Source organism: Pseudonaja textilis, chromosome 3 (assembly GCF_049901715.1).
Source record: "Pseudonaja textilis isolate UNSWEBS1 chromosome 3, rPseTex1.2, whole genome shotgun sequence".
Classification (NCBI taxonomy): Eukaryota; Metazoa; Chordata; class Lepidosauria; order Squamata; family Elapidae; genus Pseudonaja; species Pseudonaja textilis.
In genome coordinates, this window is record NC_141992.1 from 178,018,627 (window position 1) to 178,040,915 (window position 22,289).

General features: G+C 36.1%; 1 protein-coding gene across 30 annotated transcripts in view; it reads left to right on the forward strand.

Moving 5' to 3' along the window:
* RIMS2 (regulating synaptic membrane exocytosis 2) overlaps positions 1-22,289 on the forward strand; it is a 279,536-nt gene that overhangs the window by 74,052 nt on the left and 183,195 nt on the right. For 26 of the 30 annotated variants that reach the window (XM_087931589.1, XM_087931590.1, XM_087931593.1 and 23 more), the window contains one exon: positions 21,232-22,145. In XM_087931589.1, the coding sequence (XP_087787715.1) occupies positions 21,232-22,145 (914 nt within the window). Of the gene's footprint in view, positions 1-9,549; positions 10,102-19,388; positions 19,659-21,231; positions 22,146-22,289 lie in introns of those variants that run through there. The other 4 variants (XM_087931601.1, XM_087931603.1, XM_087931604.1 and 1 more) reach the window with 4 other exon arrangements.

Consider the following 22,289-nt stretch of genomic DNA (forward strand, 5'->3'; position numbering starts at 1 on the left):
CATATATGACTTGGTTTTCCAGGTCAATTTTATCTTTGGGGTTTCTTAGGATGACTGCTATTTTTCTGTCTGTTTTGAAGGCAGTCTTGAAGTGATGCCTGTGTAGTATCTTACTGATTTTGTCTGTAGTACCTCTTATGTAGGGCAGGACAGCTGTTCCATAGGTCTGTTCATCTTCTAGATCTCCATTATGTCTCAGTGTGTTTTTGTGGATTAAGCCAGTGATTTTGCTTTTGTGGAAGCCGTTGGCTGTCAGTACCAAGCTGCACTAAAAGCCTCCAATACAGGAAACACAATGTTGCCAGCCAATCAAGACAAAAAAAAAAGCCTCAAAACTGACAGAAGATATTAGAAACACCAATCACAGCAAACTCCAAGACCAATAAACACAGACCAAGACTCCCAACCAATCAGGATGAAGAAAAAACCATTCTGGCATAGCATAGGCTAGCACCAAATTTAAACTGAAACGGCTGTGAAAGTCTGACTCTCAGACGAACATTATACAGAAGCCTGATGATGGCAGATGAGATTCTGCCGAAATGTTGCTACAAATTTAAAAGCACAACTATAATGACGTGGGAAAATACCCGAACAAAGCTGAATACCATACATATAAATAGCCATGAAAACTTAAGAAAACTTATACACACACACACACACACACACACACACACACACATTCCCTGAATTTCTTGGTTTTCTTTATGGTATTCAATCAATCCAAAATTCATGAGTAATCCTGATTTCTGAAATCAACTGATTTCAGGTGTATTGTGGGTTGCATTGTACTTACTGTCTTACTATCATTTTACTATCATTTTCATGCTACAATGCTTGTACTATTATTAACAATATTAACATTATCCTTCTATTGCTGGTAGATATCTTTTTCTTTATGTCTTTATGATAAAATTATCCCAGGTAAAATGCCTTTGTTGGCCTTTTTGTCTCTAGTTGTTTATTTCCTAAAGGACCTGTTTACAATTTTGAAGTCTTATTTATTCAATACCTCACTTGGAACTAATACAGTAGCAGTAGCAGTATAACTGAACTATAAATATGGAATAAAAATACAAACTTCAACCAATCCACCATCACCCAAGACTAGGCACGCACGCCCCCAACTACCTCAATTCAAACTGCAGCTGGTCTTAAATGCAAGCTACTCAATGCAAGAAGCCTTGTAAATAAAATACCCAAATTTCTCCTCTTACTAAATAAGGCTAAATTCTACATCATATTTGTCTGTGAAACATGGCTCAATGCATCTCTCCCTGACTTCTTTACTTCAGTAAGTGACTATCATGTTTACCGATCAGATCGTGAAATTCGTAGAGGAGGTGGTGTTGCTATCTTCTATAAAAAGTCCTTACATCTAAAAAACATCCAAGTTACCCAAGAGCTTGCTCTTCCTGAGACCATCATCTGTGAACTGACCTTAAATATCACATTTTGGTTCTTACTATGTTACAGAGCCCCTGATCATGACATCGAAACAAGCTAAATACACTACTAACATGGCAGCTTCCTGCCCACACACACACTTATCTTTCTTGGTGACTTCAATCTACTTCATATTAACTGGACCCTAAACGAATGTACAACTGAACCCATACATGCTACCTTCTACAATGCTGTAACAAATCTGGGACTGGAACAACTAGTAACCAACAATACTAGGCTTAACAATTGCCTCGATCTCATCTTCTGCAATAGTTTGAATTCAATTTACGGAATACAAATTAAAGAACCCTTTTCCAACAGTGACCACAACATGATTGACTTTTGTCTCAACATACGTCCACACAAAAATCATCACAATGACAAAATCCCCAATTGTAACTTCAAAAAAGGCAACTATGATCTTATAATCAATGATCTCTCTTCCCTTGATTGGCAATTTCTATTCACTGGATGCAATACTGTTGAAGACCATTACAACATATTCTTACTCGAAATCAAAAGAGCCATCAAACTATATGTACCAATAACAACTCCCAAAATCAGGAAAAATAGATTACCCATGACAATACGGAAGCTTCAATCCAAAAAGAGATCACTTTGGCAAAGAACAAAATCTGGTCACATTGCCAACTTCAAAAGCCGATACAAAAATCTATGCCACCAGATAAAAACTGAATGCACTAATTATCACATTAAACAAGAGGAAAACCTTCAACGCACAAATTCCACCCGTGCTTTCTACAATTTTGTAAACAACCTAGTGGCAAAGATTGCAATGACAACACCATCAAAGCAAACCTCTTTAACACATTCTTTGGCTCAGTATTTGTAAACAGCAATGGATCAAGCCCGGTACTTCCTACTTGAACCACAGACAACTACAATGATCTAATACATATCGATTTTATGGAAAACGTTGTTGAAAAAACACTGTGCAATCTAAAACCATCCCTATCTATTGGACTGGACGGAATATGTGCCTACTTCTTAAAAAAGCTATCCACTGCTATAGCTGAACCTCTAAGCATAATCTTTGAAAAATCTTTCAGGACCAGCTCCTTGCCAAAACTATGGTCACAAGCCACGTTCATCCCCATCTTCAAAAAGGGAGACCCCAGCCTAGTTGAAAATTACAGACCAATCTCCTTATGCTATGTCACCTGTAAAGTCATGGAATCAATTATTAACCAATCCATTATCCTCCACTTAGAGACAAACAACCTACTCTCCAATAAACAATTTGGTTTCAGAAAAAAACTATCATGTAATCTGCAACTCTTACACTGCAAAAACATATGGACTACACAACTTGATCAGGGCAAAGCAGTAGATGCAATCTACATAGACTTCTGTAAAGCCTTTGATTCAGTGGTACACAACAAACTACTACTAAAACTAAAATCTTATGGTATCTCTGGACACTACATAACTGGATAGAAGCTTTCCTGTCAAACAGACAACAAATGGTCAAAATTGGGAGCGTCCTATCAAATTCTGTACCTGTCAACAGTGGGGTCCCCCAAGGCAGTGTTTTAGGACCAACTCTCTTCATACTCCACATAAATGACCTCTGTGATCATATCAAGAGCAATTGTGTTCTCTTTGCTGATGATGTAAAGCTATTCAACACCACGGACAATACTACTACTCTCCCAAAAGACCTTGACTATGTATCAGAATGGTCAATCAAATGGCAACTTCAAATCTCAACAAATAAATGCTCTGTCTTACATATTGGCAAAAAAAAAAATCAGAAAATAAAATACAAGCTAAATAGTCAAGACCTTGTTGAGGATCCAAACTTTGTCAAGGACCTTGGATTACTCGTCTCAAATGATCTAAGTGCTAGAGCCCACTGTAACTACATAGCCAAAAAGACATTAAGTGTTGTTAATCTAATCCTACATAGCTTCTTCTCTGGTAATATCACACTACTAACTAGAGCATACAAAACATTTGCTAGACCTATACTTGAATACAGCTCATCAGTCTGGAACCCATATCATGTATCTGATATTAACACAATTTAAAAAGTCCAGAAATACTTCACAAGAAGAGTTCTCTGCTCCTCTACTCATTGTAGAATACCTTATGCCACAAGGCCTTGAAATTCTAGACCTAGAAAACCTAGAGCTACGCCACCTTTGGTCCAATCTAAGTATCGTATATAAAATCATACAGTGCAATGTCCTACCAGTCAATGAATACTTCAGCTTCAACTGTAACAACACAAGAGCATACAATAGATACAAACTCAAGGTTAATCGCACCAAACTTGACTGCAGAAAATACGACTTCAGCAACAGAGTGGTCAATGTTTGGAATACTCTACCTGACTCTGTGGTTTCTTCCCCAAACCCCAAAAACTTTAACCTTAGACTGTCTACTATTGACCTCATCCCCTTCCTAAGAGGCCTGTAGGGGGCGTGCATAAGCGCACCAATCGAGCCTATCGTCCCTGTCCTATTGTTTTTTATTTTCCTTATAAGTATCTATCTCATGTATTCAAAACTATATTTATTCTTATACCTGTATCTTGTAAGTGATTGACAAATCAAATAAATACTAAATACTAATACAACTTAACACAATCAATTACAAAATAATAATAAAAATAAGGATACTCTACACTAAAGGGCCCACAAAATATAATATCCAGAGCTATATTAATATTATTAAGCATGGTAACTGGAGGGAAGAGCCTCTTATCATTCACACATGAAAACAATGTGATATATTGCCAGCAACTCTTACTATTATGGTGGTAAAAGATACCTCCCATGCACATGTGAATTGGATTCACCATCACTTATGAGGTGCCTCTCCATATACATGAACTATTTAAGGTGCCATTATAAGAAAACATTTACATCAAGCTGGACTGACCCTGACAGAGTGACAGAGTAAGGAATCAGATAGGGATCGGTGGCCCCGTAAAACAAAATAGATGAATATTTTCTTATAATAGTTTACCAGTACGGAGAGGCATATCATAGATGGTTGTGAATCCAATTCAAATTGATTTATTGGCCATATCTCAGAAATGATATAGCTGACATGCTGACTTAGTAGGAAGGGAGAAAAAAAATGTGAAGATCACCCAAATGGATTTATCAAAAACATCCTAATATTATGTTATAATTTATACTATGTCAGCCTTTTTCTTTTTCTTTCCTTTGAAATGTAGTAGCCAAAGATATACAGTATAAGGTGTGGTGTTGCTTTTATTCAAGACTACTCAGCAAACAGCCAATGCTTTGCTACAAGCTCTGTGTACATTGTATAGTATGCATGCTAATAAATTTACGTTGTATCTTCAATGCGATGTGGTTGCTCTAAGTGAGCCAGATTTTGGCTGCAACAATAAGTAGCTTCACACAGTGTAAATGGATTATCAATTGATTTATGTTTCATAAGCCAAGGCAATAAGGAAAATGAACATAGAACTTAATGTTACCAGTGAATAGTGTTGTTTGTTAATCCTGTCACAATAAGATGCTATAATGTTTTAGATGCTTATAGGAAAATTGAATGTATTAGGCTGTTGTAGTCATTGGTTATTGGCAGATGTAAGAAGTCACGAATGAGGGCAAATATACATGTCCCCGGATAAATGAATGGTGGAAAATGGAAAGATTTATATTCCTTCCGGCCATCTGGTTCTTAGCACTCTTTCTGAGAGTTGTTGAGGCCACTTTGAGGTTTATCTGTGCCCTCAGGATCACCTCAATAGTTCAAAAGGGTGTGGAACTTTCATGGAACTGCTGAATTGTTGTAAACAGAAAATCGATGGCATCATATCCCTCCCCTTTGTAGAGGGAGGGCTCTCAATCTTAATGTAGATGGCCTCTTTGACCCATTTTTCAAAACAGAATGTGAGAGAACATTCTGGTGAGAGCGAATTTCCCTGACGATAGGCTTCAGCACAAGTCCGAAAGCTCAGAAGTCGAAACCTCTGGTCCCGATGACCGACCGAGATTTGATCCTTCGAGATGTAAAAAGTGAGCTGTTCCTTCCTTTCTCATAGGCTGTGGTGGTTACCTAGACGTCTAATTTCATATCTTTGTAACCAATGATGACATACCATGATGACATAATTTCAGTCATCATGGTAAATTATCAAAAGTCTTCACGATCATTGAGTGTGCAGACAATAATGAAGAAAGGAGGCTTTGCTGAAATTCACTGTGTATTCATGAATTCATTGTTCTCTCAGCACCAACAAATTTGTTAATTTGGAACCAGCCGTGGCAACTGCAACTTGTTTGTTTCTAGCAATTACTTTTCCTTCTGTGGTCACTCTCTGAGGGCATGCTATTGCTCCCATCCCCCCAATGACTTCCCATCTATCCACTGCTGGGCAGTAGGAATAAAAAAACCACACCACAGTTTTTACTATGCTTCCTGTCACTTGGGCTAGAAGAGATAATTGAGAGTTCATCTATTTATTTTTTAAAAAGCTCTCGAGTATGTCATTGATGTCCAGTGAACAAGCTCAAAACAGAGAGCAAAAGTTAAGCCTTTTATTGGTGCACCTAAAGACTGATGAAACAAAAAAAAAAGGAGAAAAAGCAATAGTTTGTTATTCTGATAGTCTACTGGTAAAACAATAACAAAAAGGCCCATCATTTCACCAGTTTCATAATGTTCAGCTTCTTCAGAAGAGGACAGACTCCCAGCAGCCCAGGATGAAATGGCCTTGGAGGGCATCAACCTTTGGATGGAGAGGAGAAGGCACATATAACACATAGTTGCCAATTGGAGGCATTTATATACTACAAAAAAAGCATAGCAGGTAAACCACATATCATTATTTGTTTTGGCAGAAGTTGGGAAAGACTTCTTTTGACTCAAAGCAAGAAAGGATGGAGAAAGTATACTTTTGTGATCGGCTAGGATAATTGAACACTTTGTGTGCTGCGTGTTCCTATTCTCAGGAAATGGTTAGTGGCCTGTCTTTGTACTGGCACAAGCAGAATGTGTGGATGAACCCAATCTCTGATAATTTTGTTAGATAAAACTCACCATGGCCATACGCATTTCAAAAATGATTTGGAAGAAACGTTTGAACATTATTATGTAAGCATAGCTCTCTGTGTGCACAATACTGGCAAGAAGTCAGGGTGTTTGAATGAATATCAGAGAAGTGTTGTGGTCACAGAAAATTTGAAGTGATTCTGTACTGAATAATTTTAAAGTATACACAAAACACAAAATTCCTATATAAGGTTTTGTCTCCCAAAGATAGCAACTATAAGCATCATTGTTTTCATTCTAGGAAGCAACGAGTTGGGATCTGCAATAATTTTGAAATATTATAGTTTAGGCTGGGGTAGATTATCTCTGAAATTGTAGCCACTACGCTACCTTGTTAGTATAAGAATTTGGGAATGTTTATGTAAATACTTTAGCAACGTATTGATTGTTAAATAGTTGCATTTGGTGATATTTTAGTATATGCCACCGCTATGGAATCCCTTAAATCAGGGGTGGGGAACTTTGACCCTGTTACGATTTGTGGACTTCAACTCCCAGAATTCCCGAGCCAGCCAAAATCCTCAGCAAAAAGGTTATTCCTTTCCTTTAAGTTCAAAGGGAATAGATTTGCATTGGACCACTGTAGATAGAAAGCCAAGGAAGTAAAAAATAAAAAATAAAAAAATCTCTCCCCAGGGCAGAAGCACAACTGTATTCTTTAAAAAGATGAAAAAAAACCTGCTGTATATTAGTTATGCCCGGTCACAGAAAATCTGCTTCTTTGATATGCTGAAGCAAAACCATGCCAATTAACCTCTCCTCTCCTATAATGTACTAATTTTGGCTCAGATTTCAATTCCCCTTGAGTGCCAGGCCTCTTAGCCTTATAATCCTGTCGATGCTTTCTGATACTCCATTCCTCAGTGTTCTTCCTGGTCTGCTGCCACCTTGCTGCTCTCCTACAATTAATTACTTTTGCCTTGCTCAGCATTCACGATGGCGCTTCTGCAATGCTTCTTCCCTTGGTTAGAATATTCCTGGTATGATGCCTGACACTGAGCTTCGTGTTTTCGAGTAAATAAATATTGCAGATAAAAACACCGAAGGTTGACTATATTCCTACAGCAGGGAGCCATGCTTCTAAACAGGAGCAGAAGTTGAGTCAACGTTCAACTCAGTTTGCTATAACAATATATGATATATTATTGAATAGAAAGCACTGTGATCCTGGGTGGTTTACTTCAGAAATCAGCTGTGGAGCTGACTCAGCAGATTTTGTTGGGGTTGGGCCTTTCTGTGCCCTTCACCTATTAACAAATTCTCAAAGCAGGCTAGCCCTTGATACCAACTCCAGCAGTGTTGTGACTTTCAGCCTCTGAATAGGAGGAGTTTGAGCAAGAACCTAACTTTATAGTAAACAATTCACCGGTAGTATTATCCAGAATCTCAGATTAGGTTCCTCACCTTGTTGCTGCCTAAATCTTTTTACTAGAACTTTTCCTTCAGAATCTGATGACAATCATTTGATTGGACTGGCAAAATTGTTTACATGTGAAATTTATGGACAAAAGTGTTCATGTGATTGCTTTTGTTATCTATTGTGATAATTTTCTATATAGAGTATAAAACTGCAATGGATACATATCATGGAAAATAATAGTATGCAAAAAGCATGCATTATAGAAAAATTCTTGCATATATTGCAAAATCTTCATGTGCATATAAATATTGGGACAAGTCAGAAAATCATGCAAAGTGGCACATATACTTAGAAAATGAAAGAAAATGTTACAGGAAGTAAAATAGGCTCAGCCTTTCCTATTCTTGAGTTACTCGTTAGCTATTATTCAGTATGAGAGCAAAAAAAAGGAACACACAGTTTTAAATACAATTTAAGATTAATCTAAATTAGGCATATTGCCCAAATGAACACTAGGAGGCAGCAAAGTGGTGTACAAAACACTAACTCTAGTTAGTGGTTCTTTCTAACACTACATTGATATACAATAATGAATCTCAGTGAATTTAACGGAATTTATTCTGAGTAGGTAGCAGTATTCTGTATACGTAGTATTATATGATTAAAATTGTAAATACATTTGTTAAATTCTATGCTGCATTGGAATACCTCTGTAAATTTATTACTTGTAGGTCAATCTAAGAACAACAATGATACTTACCTTCAGATGCCAAATATAAAACTTTCCAATGGTCAGTCTGTTTTTCTTAGCTCTTAGAATCATTTTCAGTGTATAGACTTTAATGGTGCTTCTGAAAAGTGATTGGTATAAATTACATATTCTAAAGTATAATGTGCTAACTGGTATTCTTCCATTTAGTGGTGATAGTATATACAATCTTGTATTCTTGCATTGTAATTTGATTTAGTAGTACATGGATAAACGGTGGCATGATATTTATCTATTCAGGTGGAATTTTCTGCTATATAGTCTAGTTGTATTTCAGGGTTTTTTCTTTCTTTTCTACCCAGCCACTGTCTTGTTGGTCGGCTCATGGGGTGCTAAGTTTGAGTCATATGCTTTTGAATATGCCAAGACTCTCTTCTTGGTTTAATTTCCTTTTCCCGTTACTGAATAGAATGCAGCAAATTTCAAAAGGCTGCTGCAGGTTTTCTGCTTTTGGATCACTCAGGGAAATCGCTGTGGGGGATTTTTTTTTGCAAATATGGGTTAAAAAATTGCCTTGGAGCCACAAGCACAAGGTGTGCAGTAACTCACGCAACATAATCCAGCACCGGCTGTAATGTTCTTTAGCTGTACATGAAAACCCAATTAAACTGGCAAAGGACAGAATTGCCTTTATCACAGAATAAGCCTTTATCACATGCAGATAATGGTGCAGCTTAAAAAACAACAACGGATCCTTTAGAAATCTCTTACTATTTTTAGAAGGGTCCTTCAGTTTGTGCCGCTGCTGCTGCCTTCAAGTTCTAAAGCAAAAAAGGACCCATGTATTCTGTCATTGGTGCTAGTCATTTTTTTTTTTTTCCAGAGGAGGAAGGGTGGAGGAGAAGCTGCAGAGGATGTTCCCTCCTCCTCCTCTTAGGCAGTAATAACTGTGCGGATGCTCTTCCTCGTTTTTTATTACTTCTGAGATTTTATTGCTGGCAGCCAGATGTGCTGAAACTCCTGAGGGCAGCATTTATTCCGTGTGTGTTTTGTGTGTGTGTGTGTGTGTGTGTGTGTGTGTGTTTAAGAGACATTGAGAAATATGAGGAGGCTACATGAATGCAGCTCAGCTTCACACTTCAGCTGGGAATGCCCGGAAAGATTGCTGCTGTTTGGAATTCCTGCTCTAGTGATGAGAAACCAGTGTGGGTCTTATGTTTTTTTACGACTGAATTAGAAGAATGACATTACAACTATTTCTCCATCCTTGCACCTTTAGCTACAATTTTTATCAAGACCAGGAGAAATATGGAACTTGATTGCCGTATCTGCATTTGATGGTGACTGCAAAATAGATGACTTTTTGCACAGGTGGTAAGAAGGAATAGCAGGGAAGAAGGGAAAAAAAAATGCAATTTGAGACGTTGCGACAGGTCTGCAATTCGGTGTTATCACACTTTCATGGGGTTTTCTCTTCTCCAAATATTTTACAAAATGATCTTTTTGCACAAACGTTGGATAATGCTAGGTAAGTAATAATAGAGCCCTTTTCCCCTTCAGCACTGGATTGGGGGTAACGGAAGTGTTTGTGTGTGTGTGTGTGTGTGCCTTTCTGTATGTTTGTTTGTTGTCTGCTTTTCAGTGAGTAATTACATAAACAGATCTTGATGTATAAAGAAAGATGCTTGACACGCTAATGAATCCATCAATGGTCATCTGTTGCTTTGGTTAATATTTTTAAATTTATTATGCTAAAATAATAGGACTGCATTACTGCATTAAAACATGCATGCTAATATGGGTATCTTTACAAGTATTTTAAATAGCATGATTAGATAGCAGCAAGTCCAGATTTCATTCAGATATGAAGCATTCAAAGAATGCTAAGCAAAATAATTGTTCATTTCAAAATGCTATTATCATTAACAATACACTGTAGGTGTAAATTAGCAATAAATGCTTGCTATGTGTAAAATGTATTCTTGATGTGTGTATGTGTGAGTGTCGGTGGGGATCACTCAGTGAGTGTCTGTTTAGCACTTTCAAAAATATTTCTTAAGTGGACAAAGGAACAATTAAGCCATCACTTTGCAGTAGGTCACCCAGTTTTAACCACAGTTTCATGATTGGTTGTGATTGCTTTTTAATGAAATGATAGAAAAAAGAGCATATCTTTACAATGAATGTTGTAAATTTTATTCAAGCATTTAAATCTACCTTTCATCTTATCGTAATTTTTTTTACCTTTTGAAGCATGAATACATTATGTAGCAATAGAAATCTATCTCCATATTTAAAGTTTTATAATCCTACAAGTTTAAAACAAAAATGATTACAAAACATAGCATGTAATTCAAAGTGCATATGCCAAGGCCTTCAGATCACTCTTTTCAGCCATGTAAAATCTGTTCTAGCCGCTTAATTTTTACTGTTACAGTTCCTACTCTTCAGAGTACGTGCTTACTTTTTGTGAAAACATCCTTCTTCTCTGTATGCTTTTTGTGTCTTTAAATCTTGTATGAAATGTAGCAATATGCACTTTCCAATTGACTTGTTAATGAGAGAAGCCTTGAGCTTAATATAATCATTTTAGGTTTAGGAGTATTTCGCTTCTTTAAAAGATCCTAAGCTTTTTTCAGTGTCTGTGTGCTATGCTGGAAAGCATTTAAATAGGGCATCAATAGAATTATAAAAAGGTTCAGTCCTATGTAATTAAATGTACACAATTATATAAGTTGCTCATCTTTTAAAGGTCTCTACTTATGAAGGCCTCTATATTTTTCATAAGGAACTGAATATTTCAGTTTTGTTATCAGCTATAACATACAGATGAACATTTATTTATTGCACATTTGTGTTTAGTTCAATCCAACCAATTAATCCAACCTATATGCATTTATTTGTCATTCTTTTCATGATATTATAAAAGTAACTACACAGTTTTTCTTAACTGAATAATGTGTATTATTAGGATTTAGACTATGGTCATGTGTATAGAATAGAATAGAATAGAATAGAATAGAATACTTTATTGGCCAAGTGTGATTGGACACACAAGGATTTTGTCTTGGTGTATGCTAACCTAGGAGTACATCCCATTGAGATTTTATTTAAAATAAAGCGGTGTATGATCTTTGGAACTTTGGAACTTAATGTCAGGTTTCAGTATTAAAATAATGCTTAGAATAATAACAGGCACGACACATCTTTTAAATAAATCGTATTTTATATTCCTTTGGAGAAGAGAGTTAAAAAAGAAGAAGAAAGAAATTAGCCAAGCAGGAAATGTTCCTTAATTATTAGCAGCTAAAATAAACTGTAAAGAGATGCTGAAAGCTCATTTGGGAAACAATATGTTAAAGCTATAACATACTCAACAGCAGCATGGTTTTGTACCTTCCTAATCATATAGGGCTTCTATTTTCTGAATATTGAGAAGTTGTTGACCTCACATTCTTTGCACATTAACAATAGCATTTATTAAAGTGTTTCTCCCTCCTCACACTTAGAAAGCTTATTAAGTGGGTTTTTATTTTATTAGCTATAAACAGCTTCCTGTTTATATGATAATCCCTTTGCTTATACTAACAACACCGCAATGCCACTGCATTTAATGTTACTGTACTCTGGCCTATAGGCATGAGATACTGTGGAATTCTATGCTCTCCTAAACATGAGTGATTTTCCTACAATTCCCAACTCCACAGTGCTGAAGCTGCATATTTTTCTGCACAAGCCCAGGGCTGTTACAGTAAATCATTGCCAATATGCATCCAGTGTGAACATCTATTTCAGTGTTTATATTTTATCCACCAATATAACTTTTTAACTAAAACCTGTTTTTGGTTTATTGTTCTGTGTCCTGCTCCACAGAACAATTCATGTCTTTTCTCTTTTATATTGCAACTGAAGGACTGTATTATAATTATAGGGAAAAATGCTTTTGATTAAATACCGGATAGCACATAACCATTCAATTGGATTTTATCTTAATCATGTTAAAGTAAGGGTGGACTCTTTTTTGGTCTGTTTAACCACCAGCAGTTTAAAATTTATTTATTTATTTATTAAAAATGAGCAATGCACTTATTTCTAAGTTCTGTTGCTTTTTCAAAATTTAATATCCTAATATTGTATTATCAGAGGCTTAGTGTTTAAAAAAAATGTTTTAACTTTAGTGGAGTTTAGAATTGCTTTGGGCAAATTTCATTGACCCATATAAGTGAACATAGCACTGTATGTATGTATCGGTATGTATGTAGGTATGTACGTATATGTTTAAAAATAGGTAAAAATAGTTCTTGACAATAAAATTTCTGGTTTGACTCTGTGTGTGTGTGTGTGTGTGTGTGTGTGTGTGTGTGTAGAGAATCTTCTAATAATATTGGTATAAACTGGACAGAACAATACAATTCCTTGGAATTTACATTTGTTTTAATTATTTAGGATCAAAACAGAAATTTTATTGTAAATAATTATTTTTACCTGTTTTTAATTGCTGCTAATAATAAAGAAAAGACTATTTTTTTATCTTGACCATGGGTGGGTCGGGGGACACACATACATGACAACTGATTTCTAAACGTAGATAATTGTTCATAGTTGAGACACAAAAGAGCTGAAATTTCTTAATTGACCAAGTGTTTCTTTTGCAAAAAAAGCATGCTTTTCTTTGAAATAAATATCACAGTAGTAACTTCTTAAGCTATAACCTTTTCTTTAATCATTTGTCTTTGGCCCAGATCCATTTTTCCCAATAGTAATTACTATTTTTAGATTCTTAAAACAATATATAATAACTGATAATATTAATACCAATATTTTAGTAACTATAGATTAAAACTATAGTGTTTTACATGGTGTTTTTGAAACAATTATGTAGCTCTGCAGCTACAATAGTTTTTTCTTAATTGGTCTACTCGTATTTCATTAAACGCAATTTAAATATTTTTTGCAACTGTGGCACATAGTATTAAAAATTCTTTTGCAGTGTAATTATCATAACAAATATAAATGATGACAAGCATATTTAATATAATGTCCCAAATTTTAGTACCAAATTGTATCCAAAATGCTTTCCTTCACTCTAACCATTTAACTAGAAGTCTTATTCTCTTGCAGGTATCACCAAAAAAATCTGGTAACCTTTTTATTTAGTTTACAGTATTCATATAATAGTTTTTTAAAATAAATGTTTAAATGTACCAGACCATATTCTTAAAACATTACTAAAATGAATTATTTTAGCAATCTGTGGTGATGTTCTTTCATTTTTTTATTATTTACACTTAAAATTACATAGTGCTTATAGTTCGTTGCTGAAATTCCCTAAACTGAAAAAGAATGTTGCAATACAGACCACCTTGTACAGTATTTGTATGCAGTGTGTCCTCAAATAAGGAGTCGTTAGGAAAATTTGAATTTCTCAGATTATAATGGAAATTGTAGTGTATTATGTCCATGCAGGGAAGGGAAATCCTCCCATGCCCTGGAGGAACAAGCCTGAAATCTGGCTAAAATGTTAGTGAATAGCAACATTTTGAGCCAAGAGTATTGCATTTTTGTAGTATGTTATTGATATAATTTATCTTGATAATAGTATAAGCCACGTAGGGTAACCCTGTGATAAGATGAATGGAAAGAAACAAACAGAGAGAGAGAGAGAGAGAAAGAAAGAGAGAGAGAGAGAGAGAGAGAGAGAGAGAGTGAGTTTGGGCTTCCCAGGCATGGTGGGGTAGGGAGAGGGCCATCTGGTCCACCCACCATACCAGTTTTACAAGGATCAAAAGTGCTTTAGAACAACAAAGCACGTGTTCCAAGGCCATTCTGACAGTGAACAAACAGTTAAGTGACCAATCGTAAGTTCACAACTACCTGTAGTGCTATCCAGTGGCAATACGGTCATGATGTATGATGTCACATGACTACATCATATAGTGATGGCAATCCCAACAGGCAGGAAGTGACGGAGTCCTAGGTAAGACATACCTGGATGCTGCAGAAGTGGGAGTTCCGAAGCCCTGGGAGGCCTGATATAGGCCATGCATGAGTTGAGGGAGGTCAGGGGAGGAAAGGAGTTGTGCCATGTAATTGTGAGTGCAGGAAGGAGTGTAGGATGCAGTGCAGTATGAGTGAAAGTAGACGGTGGGGTGGAAAATCTACAGTAGCATTGTTCTGATCCGGCTCCACACCAGGAGTCAGTCAGTCAGTCAGTCAGTCTCTCTCTCTCTCCCTCTCCCTTTCTTTCTGAGGGTGCGCTTGCTCTTTTCTCAGCAGTGGATACACATACACACACACTCCGAAGGCACGCCCGACTTACAGTGCCACAGATTCCAAGAAAAGATTCTAATACAGTCCCCAACAGGATTTAAAAGTTCAGACTTTCAGTGGCTGACCAACAGAGAGACGAATAGTTGTCTGCCACACCTATTTGCCTGTGCCCCCTGCCTTTGATCCCCAGAGCTAGGTGGGGCTTAGCTAGCAGCGGTGGCTCTTCCATCCCAAGGAGAGGTCCATAGATTTCTGCTGCTCTCCTTTCCTTTGCCTTCTGTGTATCTGAGTGTCAGGCACAGGGCCCAACTGTTCCTGCTCCTCCGGACCTGGGATCTGTTGACTCTCCATCTGGGGGCTGATGGATGGCCCAAGGTCCGTCTCTGTCTCTGACAGCTCCATTCCCTCTTCCCCCTCAGAGCTCTCAGATTGCCTTGATGCTGGCCCTGACTCCCACTCCGCCTCCTCATCTGATTTGGCTGCTGGCGAGGCTGGCGGCCGACAGGCCAAAATAAGCACAAGTGCAGGAAAGCCAAGGGATGGAGGAAACTGTGCAAGCCTAGGAAAACCGGGGGGAAATAGTGGAGTGAACTGTGACTTTTCCTGTTTATAGGATGGCAAAAATATGTAGTAGAAGTATGAACAGAATTGATTCCAAATTTTCCTTTTACTCATAAATAATCAAAGCTGATCATGATATTGCAGGCTGTATTAGTGGATCAAACATGTTCAGAGCAGATTCAACCACTTGCAGATCTATGGCAAAGAAGTAAGACTGGGAGCTAGAAAGTCAGGGGTTATTGAACTATATAGTGGCACTTTCAAGCCAGGACAAGAATCAGGCAGGGTGAGAAGAAGGAACTCAGAGATAATCCAAGGACACAGTGAATAATTGTATTGGATGATAGCCAAGTGGTGAAACAGAGGTATAAGCCGAGTTTGTGAAAACAGAAATTTGATAGATCTGATAGAAGTATGGTAAAAATAAGTTGTTGAAGTGATATAGATAAATTAGAATAATATTATATGAATAAATACTTTAAAATAATAAGAAAACTCAGATATGCACTTTTTGTTCTAACTACAGAAACAGGTTAAAATTGTTCTTTTCAATAGGCTTTTGGTCTCAGCTACCCGATTGTGGGCAAGTGTATTAAGTAACTCTATTTACATAAAGAGAAATCTTCTTGTTCTTACGCTCATATACCTAGAAACTAGGTTAACTGCCCTTTCAAATTGTTTCAATCCAACTAATTTGGATTGAGATTTCTTTCTGGGCCATGTAGACAGAAAAACTATTTTGCTGAGATCCCAATGATTCAGTAAACAGGTCTTTGTTGATTAATCTGCTGCTGAAGTTAACACTTGAGTTTTTGTTCATGCATGTGCAAAATAATAATGAAAAATTACTTTTATATATTATACTCAAATGATTAATCAGAAGTCACATCATGAGACCATTGTAGTATGTCATTGCAGAAATAAAAAGCACTTGATCTTAAACTCAGACAAATTATATTTAAACACATACTATTGAATCAAAATCTACTATAATAAACTCTCAGTTTAATACACCTTAGTTTATTGACTTCAGCTACATAGACAATCTTTTAGTATTTTTTAACCAACCTACATTAGTACAAAGTCCACTGCATTCAAATTAGTCCAGATAATTTTGAAATAATATTGATTCCATATATCTTTCTAGTTTATTTTGGAACCTTGTATAAGTTATATCAGTATAATAACTTAAACAGAGCTTTATTTAATTTTACGTGTGTGTGTGTGTGTGTGTTTGTTTGTATTCAGACATCAATATCAATCCAATTATTAATATGGTAGTTCTCCGATTCTTAATTTAGCTCTCCAGATAGAATCCAAGTGTGCAGTAAAATTCATAGGAACTGTTCTCTGTTGAAAACCTAACATTCTTTTTTAAGTTAATTGAGTCATGCTGATTTTATTTTATGTTATTCTATATAATCAAAACCAAGAATAAATATGATAAGATAAAATCTAGGACACGTTGGAGTTTCTTCCTGATTTTTTTTGCCCTGCAGTTTCCAGCTAGATTCAAGCCATTTTCTAACTTGAACTTTTTTGTTGTTAGCTTTTGCTGTCACACCAAATTCTGCTGACAGAAAGACAGATGGACAGAGCCCGAATCCATTTACATAATTTCTTTCTGGAGGTCCATTGGTCTGGAAAAAAATAAAAAGCAGTAGAGAGCAGGTTTGAACTATTAAAGTCTGTCAGCAGAATAACTTTTCTAAAACAGAACAAAAGAGGACTTTATTTTGTACTGCAGAAGTCAACAAAAGAAAAATGAGCCATATCTGGTTTTAAAATGTATTCCTTTTTGTTCATTATATGACCCATAGCCTAAACTGGGCTATTATGATAAGCCACTTGATTTGGCATATCATTCAAACAACGTAATAATAAGCCCAAGAATGAAAATGGGAAGTTTTCTTAAATATTTTGGAGAATCAGTTTTGGGATAATCATGAGAATATGAAATAATAGAACAGGTAATTAAACCAAATGAATGTTCTGCTCAGTTAGGAATTCAAATCAAAACTGCTTGAACACACCCAATAAGAGAAAGTTGACTATCTCTGTGAATAATTAGTTCTACTGCTGAACTGCTCTTATGGAACATATGTTTTCCTAACATATTCAATAGGAATATGCTGATGGAAACTGCTAGATAGAATTTAGTGTGTGAACCTCAGTAAACTTGAATTGGGCAAACAGTTTCAATTCTATTTCATACTTTTTGAGCAAAAGAATTTCAGGTTCTTTCAGAAACCTCTGAAATTAATTTTCAGGTTAGTAAATACAGATATATAAATTTTTAGCATTATTTGGAAGAAAAGTTTTTAAAAGGTATGATATTAAATAACAAACTGTGGTGTTCCCCGTTGGTACAGGCACACTGGGTGCCAGACCAAAGAAATTTTATATTATCTTAGAAAAGATTGTGCAGAATCTTAGAACTGCACATTGACAAGATTTCCATAATTCAATGGCAAAATGCCATAATGCTTGGATCCATGCATATACTGCACTGATACATTACGATATCCTAGGTTCTTGGGAAGAACTTGATGTCTATGAAAGCTAAGATGAACTAAAGAACTCATAGCTGTGACTTCATCTTGTCATCATCTCCTTTTTATGACCCCATAATCTCTTGCCGGGTACAGTCTGGGCAACTGAATGGAAAAGGGTGTTTACTGGCCAGATGCCCTTCCTGTCACCAGTGCAGAATTTTATTCAGCAGATAAATTCTCATTGTGCCCAGAGAGAAATACACAATCCTGCCTCTGCCTAGGATTGTGAGGTGAGAGCTCCATTCTAGGCCACTGCACCAGTCTTAACTTCACATTGTTGTGAACAGATAATAGTTTATTAAATCTGTATGACACCTGACTGGCTGTTGATGGTTCATGGCAATCAAAGAAATTACAGTAAAATCAATATAACATAAACAATAAAAGACAGAAAGTGCAATGAAATTTGGAGTATCACTCTCCCTTGCCAAAGACTTGGGTGAGTAGCCAGGCTTTTATACCTCTTCTAAACAGCAGCAGAGTGGGTGACCATCTGAATCTTGTTCCAGACAGCAGGTGCTGTTGCAAAAAAGATGTACTTCTGAGCTCTTGAGAGCTGGTGTTGTCTAATACAAAATCCAGAGCACACCAACTTTTCAGGATTGGCTCGGCTGGACGGATGTTATGATAGGCAGAACAGTGGTGGCATTTGACCGGTTCTGCCTGGTTCTGGAGAACTGGTAGGAGCGATGAGCAGCAAAGACCGAACCGGTTCTCTCCACTGTTCTGCTGTTGGGTCCACCTGCCCGCCGGGGCTCTCATACTCACTTTTATCGGCAGAATTTGAAGCGCAACTGCTTTGTGCGGCACAAAATAGCGCCGCGTGGCAGCTGCTGAAGCAACTGGCATTGTGCAGGCTTGCAGGAGGCGAGTTAGAACGCCTCTGAGCCTGCCAAATGCCTCTGTGCCTGTGCAAAGTGCGTGTTTGGCGTGTGCATGCATGCAAAGTGTGTGCACGTGCGCAAAGCGCGCCCACCAAGCCTCACCCACCGAACTGGTGGCAAGAATTTTTGAATCCCACCACTGAGGCAGATGATCCTTGAAATTAGAACAGTCACCCAACAATCAAGGAAATCTAGGAGTTTAAGTTCAGATCAATCAATTTTAAGGATTTTGAATACATTTTAATGGAAAGTGCTGATGTTTTCATGTTCCAGTAACATTACACTTAAAATATTTTTACAAGTACAGGTTTAAAAGAATATAAACTTTTAAACTTGGAATAGTATTTTTCCCTTATTCTTTTAACAAATTATATATTTCTTTAAAAATAAGATACTTTAAATAGTTCAAAAATGTCTGATGATGTGCATTTTGCAGAAAACAATACTGTAACAAATCACTAATCAACTAAGTACTATAATCCTCCTTATCGGGTAATACTTACTTGACCTCCAGCTATATACAGCACATCACAACAGTATTAAACTGTAGCTCCTATCTCATGTTCTCTGTAACTTTTCTTCTAGATCACAATTCAGATTAGAGACTAGTAATTTTTAAAACCTATATTTGTTCCCTTCAAATATTGATTAATTTGTACCTGAGGTGAGGAACTTGTATTAAAAGGCTTTTTTTGGCTCCTAAAACAAATGAAATTGTATATGGTATCCTCAAAACTATCAGGATTTAATGAAGCCATAGGGTGCCCAGAAATTGATATTCCTGATTTCCCAGATGTGCAGTGGCTGATCAACAGGTAAAGAAAGACCTTTGCATATTACTATGAAACTAATAGTCTTGTAGAGCCAGAGAAAAAATTCTAAGTAAACAATTTGTTAATATGCCTAACTTTTTTATATTTTAGCAAGTGTATTCTCAGAATTCATGACTTTAAAGAGTGTTACTGTGACCTGTCTATCAACTTTACAGTCAGAGTTTTAAAAATATAATTGATATTCAGTTAATAAAAAAACAATATACTGTGCTTAAAATATGATTTGCTTTTCTTGTATTGTACTTGATAAATGCTAAAAAAAGAATGCATAATAGAAAACTCTGTATTTCCTAAGAAACAAAAATGGATTCAAACGTATATGCTTAGACTTAGAATATAAGTCTTATTATATTACAAATGGTATCCGAAATTTCAGTGAGTCTATTTGAAATGTCACTAAGTTGGTATTCAATTCTCTTTTTTAAGCTCATTTTATCAAGTATATATTCCATTAATATATATATATATGTGTGTGTGTGTATATATGTGTATGTATGTGTATATATAATGAGAAGTTGATAATTTAGACGAAAGTCTCGGAATTTTTTTTTCTTTTGAAACAAAGTAGCTTATTATTTTAGGTTGTATTTTGATAACAGTATAGCATGGCATGATATAAACAATAATATAATATTTTTGTAAAATATAGCTTACAAAAATTTCAAGAGATTAATGAGATGGATTACATTTAATAGAGATCACTCTATAGTTCCAATGGGATTTTAATTAGATTTAAATGTAGTCATTTTAGGGACTAAAGTTTTCATACCTGCTTTTGTGATTGCCCTTATTATTATTAGTTTCATGAACATCAGCTTAATTCCAGATTACATTTTTGAAAGGTAATGTGAAAATAATTAAAATTTATACTTTGAATTTGTTTGCAAAAATGAGTGAAAAACAGTAGTTAAGTATACTTGGAATTTCCCAAAATCTATTTGTACATTCAGTTTCCTTTGTGTTATTTTATTGCATCTGGTATTACTTTGAAGTATTTTATTTGTAATATATTAGTAAATATTTAGAATGTAAAATGTTCTCATGGTCATTATCTTCATAAACCTTGTATAGAGATCCTATAAAACATAGACGGTGAGAGGTTAAGACTAATAACAAGAGTTAATAACATTAATATAGCAAGTTAGAACATAATTTTATGCTGCATGAAAATGTTTTAAAAAATATACTTGGGAAAGATACAGTTTGATAAAGGCAAATTATGTGGAAGAAAGACTGCAGCATTCTATATTACTGAAAGACTATGCAGCATTCTATATTATTTCTGTTTCATTGTGGATGTAAATAATGACGTTTGAATCTCTGCTGTCTGTACTTTGGCTACTACATTTCATTAGCAAGTGTTGCAAAATTATATAAAGCTGGTATACACAATCCTTAAGCATTTGACTTTGTAGAACTTAAAATAACATTCATCTATTAGAGTTGTTACGAATAGTTAGGGTATTGTAGCTCAGTCATTTGGAATAAATACTTTCTGAATTAATTTGTAATAGATACTTGTTTAGTAATTTTTCTTTTCTTTTTAATTGCTTAGAAAAAGAAGCCCATCAATACCCAGGGATCAAAACAGAAGTTTCAATCAGCTGGAGGAGAGAGACGACTATTTACAGTATGCAACAACAGATGCTGCAATGCCAAGATCACCATCAGATTATACAGACAGACATTCACAACATGGGTTGCAACCATATGAAGAACCTGAAATTGATGACTATAGGGATTCTAGCCGAAGAAACCGCAGACGTTCAAGGGAATATCAGTTAGAGGAAGATGACATGCAAAATAGAGGAGAATATGAAAGGCAGCGGAGGGAAGAAGAATATCAAGCGCGATACCGAAGTGATCCTAATTTGGCTCGTTATCCTGTCAAACCCCAACCATATGAAGAGCAAATGCGCATTCATGCTGAAGTCTCGCGTGCACGCCATGAAAGAAGGCACAGTGATGTGTCTTTGGCCAATACTGAATTGGAAGATTCCCGGATTTCGATGATGAGAATGGACCGACCATCAAGGCAAAGGTCTGCCTCTGAACGCAGAGCTGCCATGGATCAACGTTCGTATTCAATGGAAAGGACTCAGGGACTAAGTCCCAATAGGCAGAGAACCGCAAATCACAGTCCTCCAACACCGAGGAGGAGTCCAATACCTTTTGATAGACCAGATATGAGGAGAACGGATCCATTAAGAAAACAGCATCATTTAGACCCAAGCTCAGCTGTACGGAAGACAAAACGTGAAAAAATGGAAACCATGTTAAGAAACGATTCATTGAGTTCAGATCAGTCTGAATCAGTTAGGCCTCCACCCCCAAAGCCTCATAAAACAAAAAAAGGAGGTAAAATGCGCCAGGTGTCATTGAGCAGCTCTGAAGAAGAGTTGGCTTCTACACCGGAATACACCAGCTGTGATGATGTAGAAATTGAAAGTGAAAGTGTTAGTGAAAAAGGTAAGGCCTTTTTTTCTGTTTGCCTTTTAAGTAGAGGGTAATTTATTTTAAGTATGGGATTTGAAATGACAATAGAAGTTGGTCCCTGTGAAGTTACGTTCTTCATGCTGATGCTTTAAAATGTGGTTTTGTCTAATTTCAGTA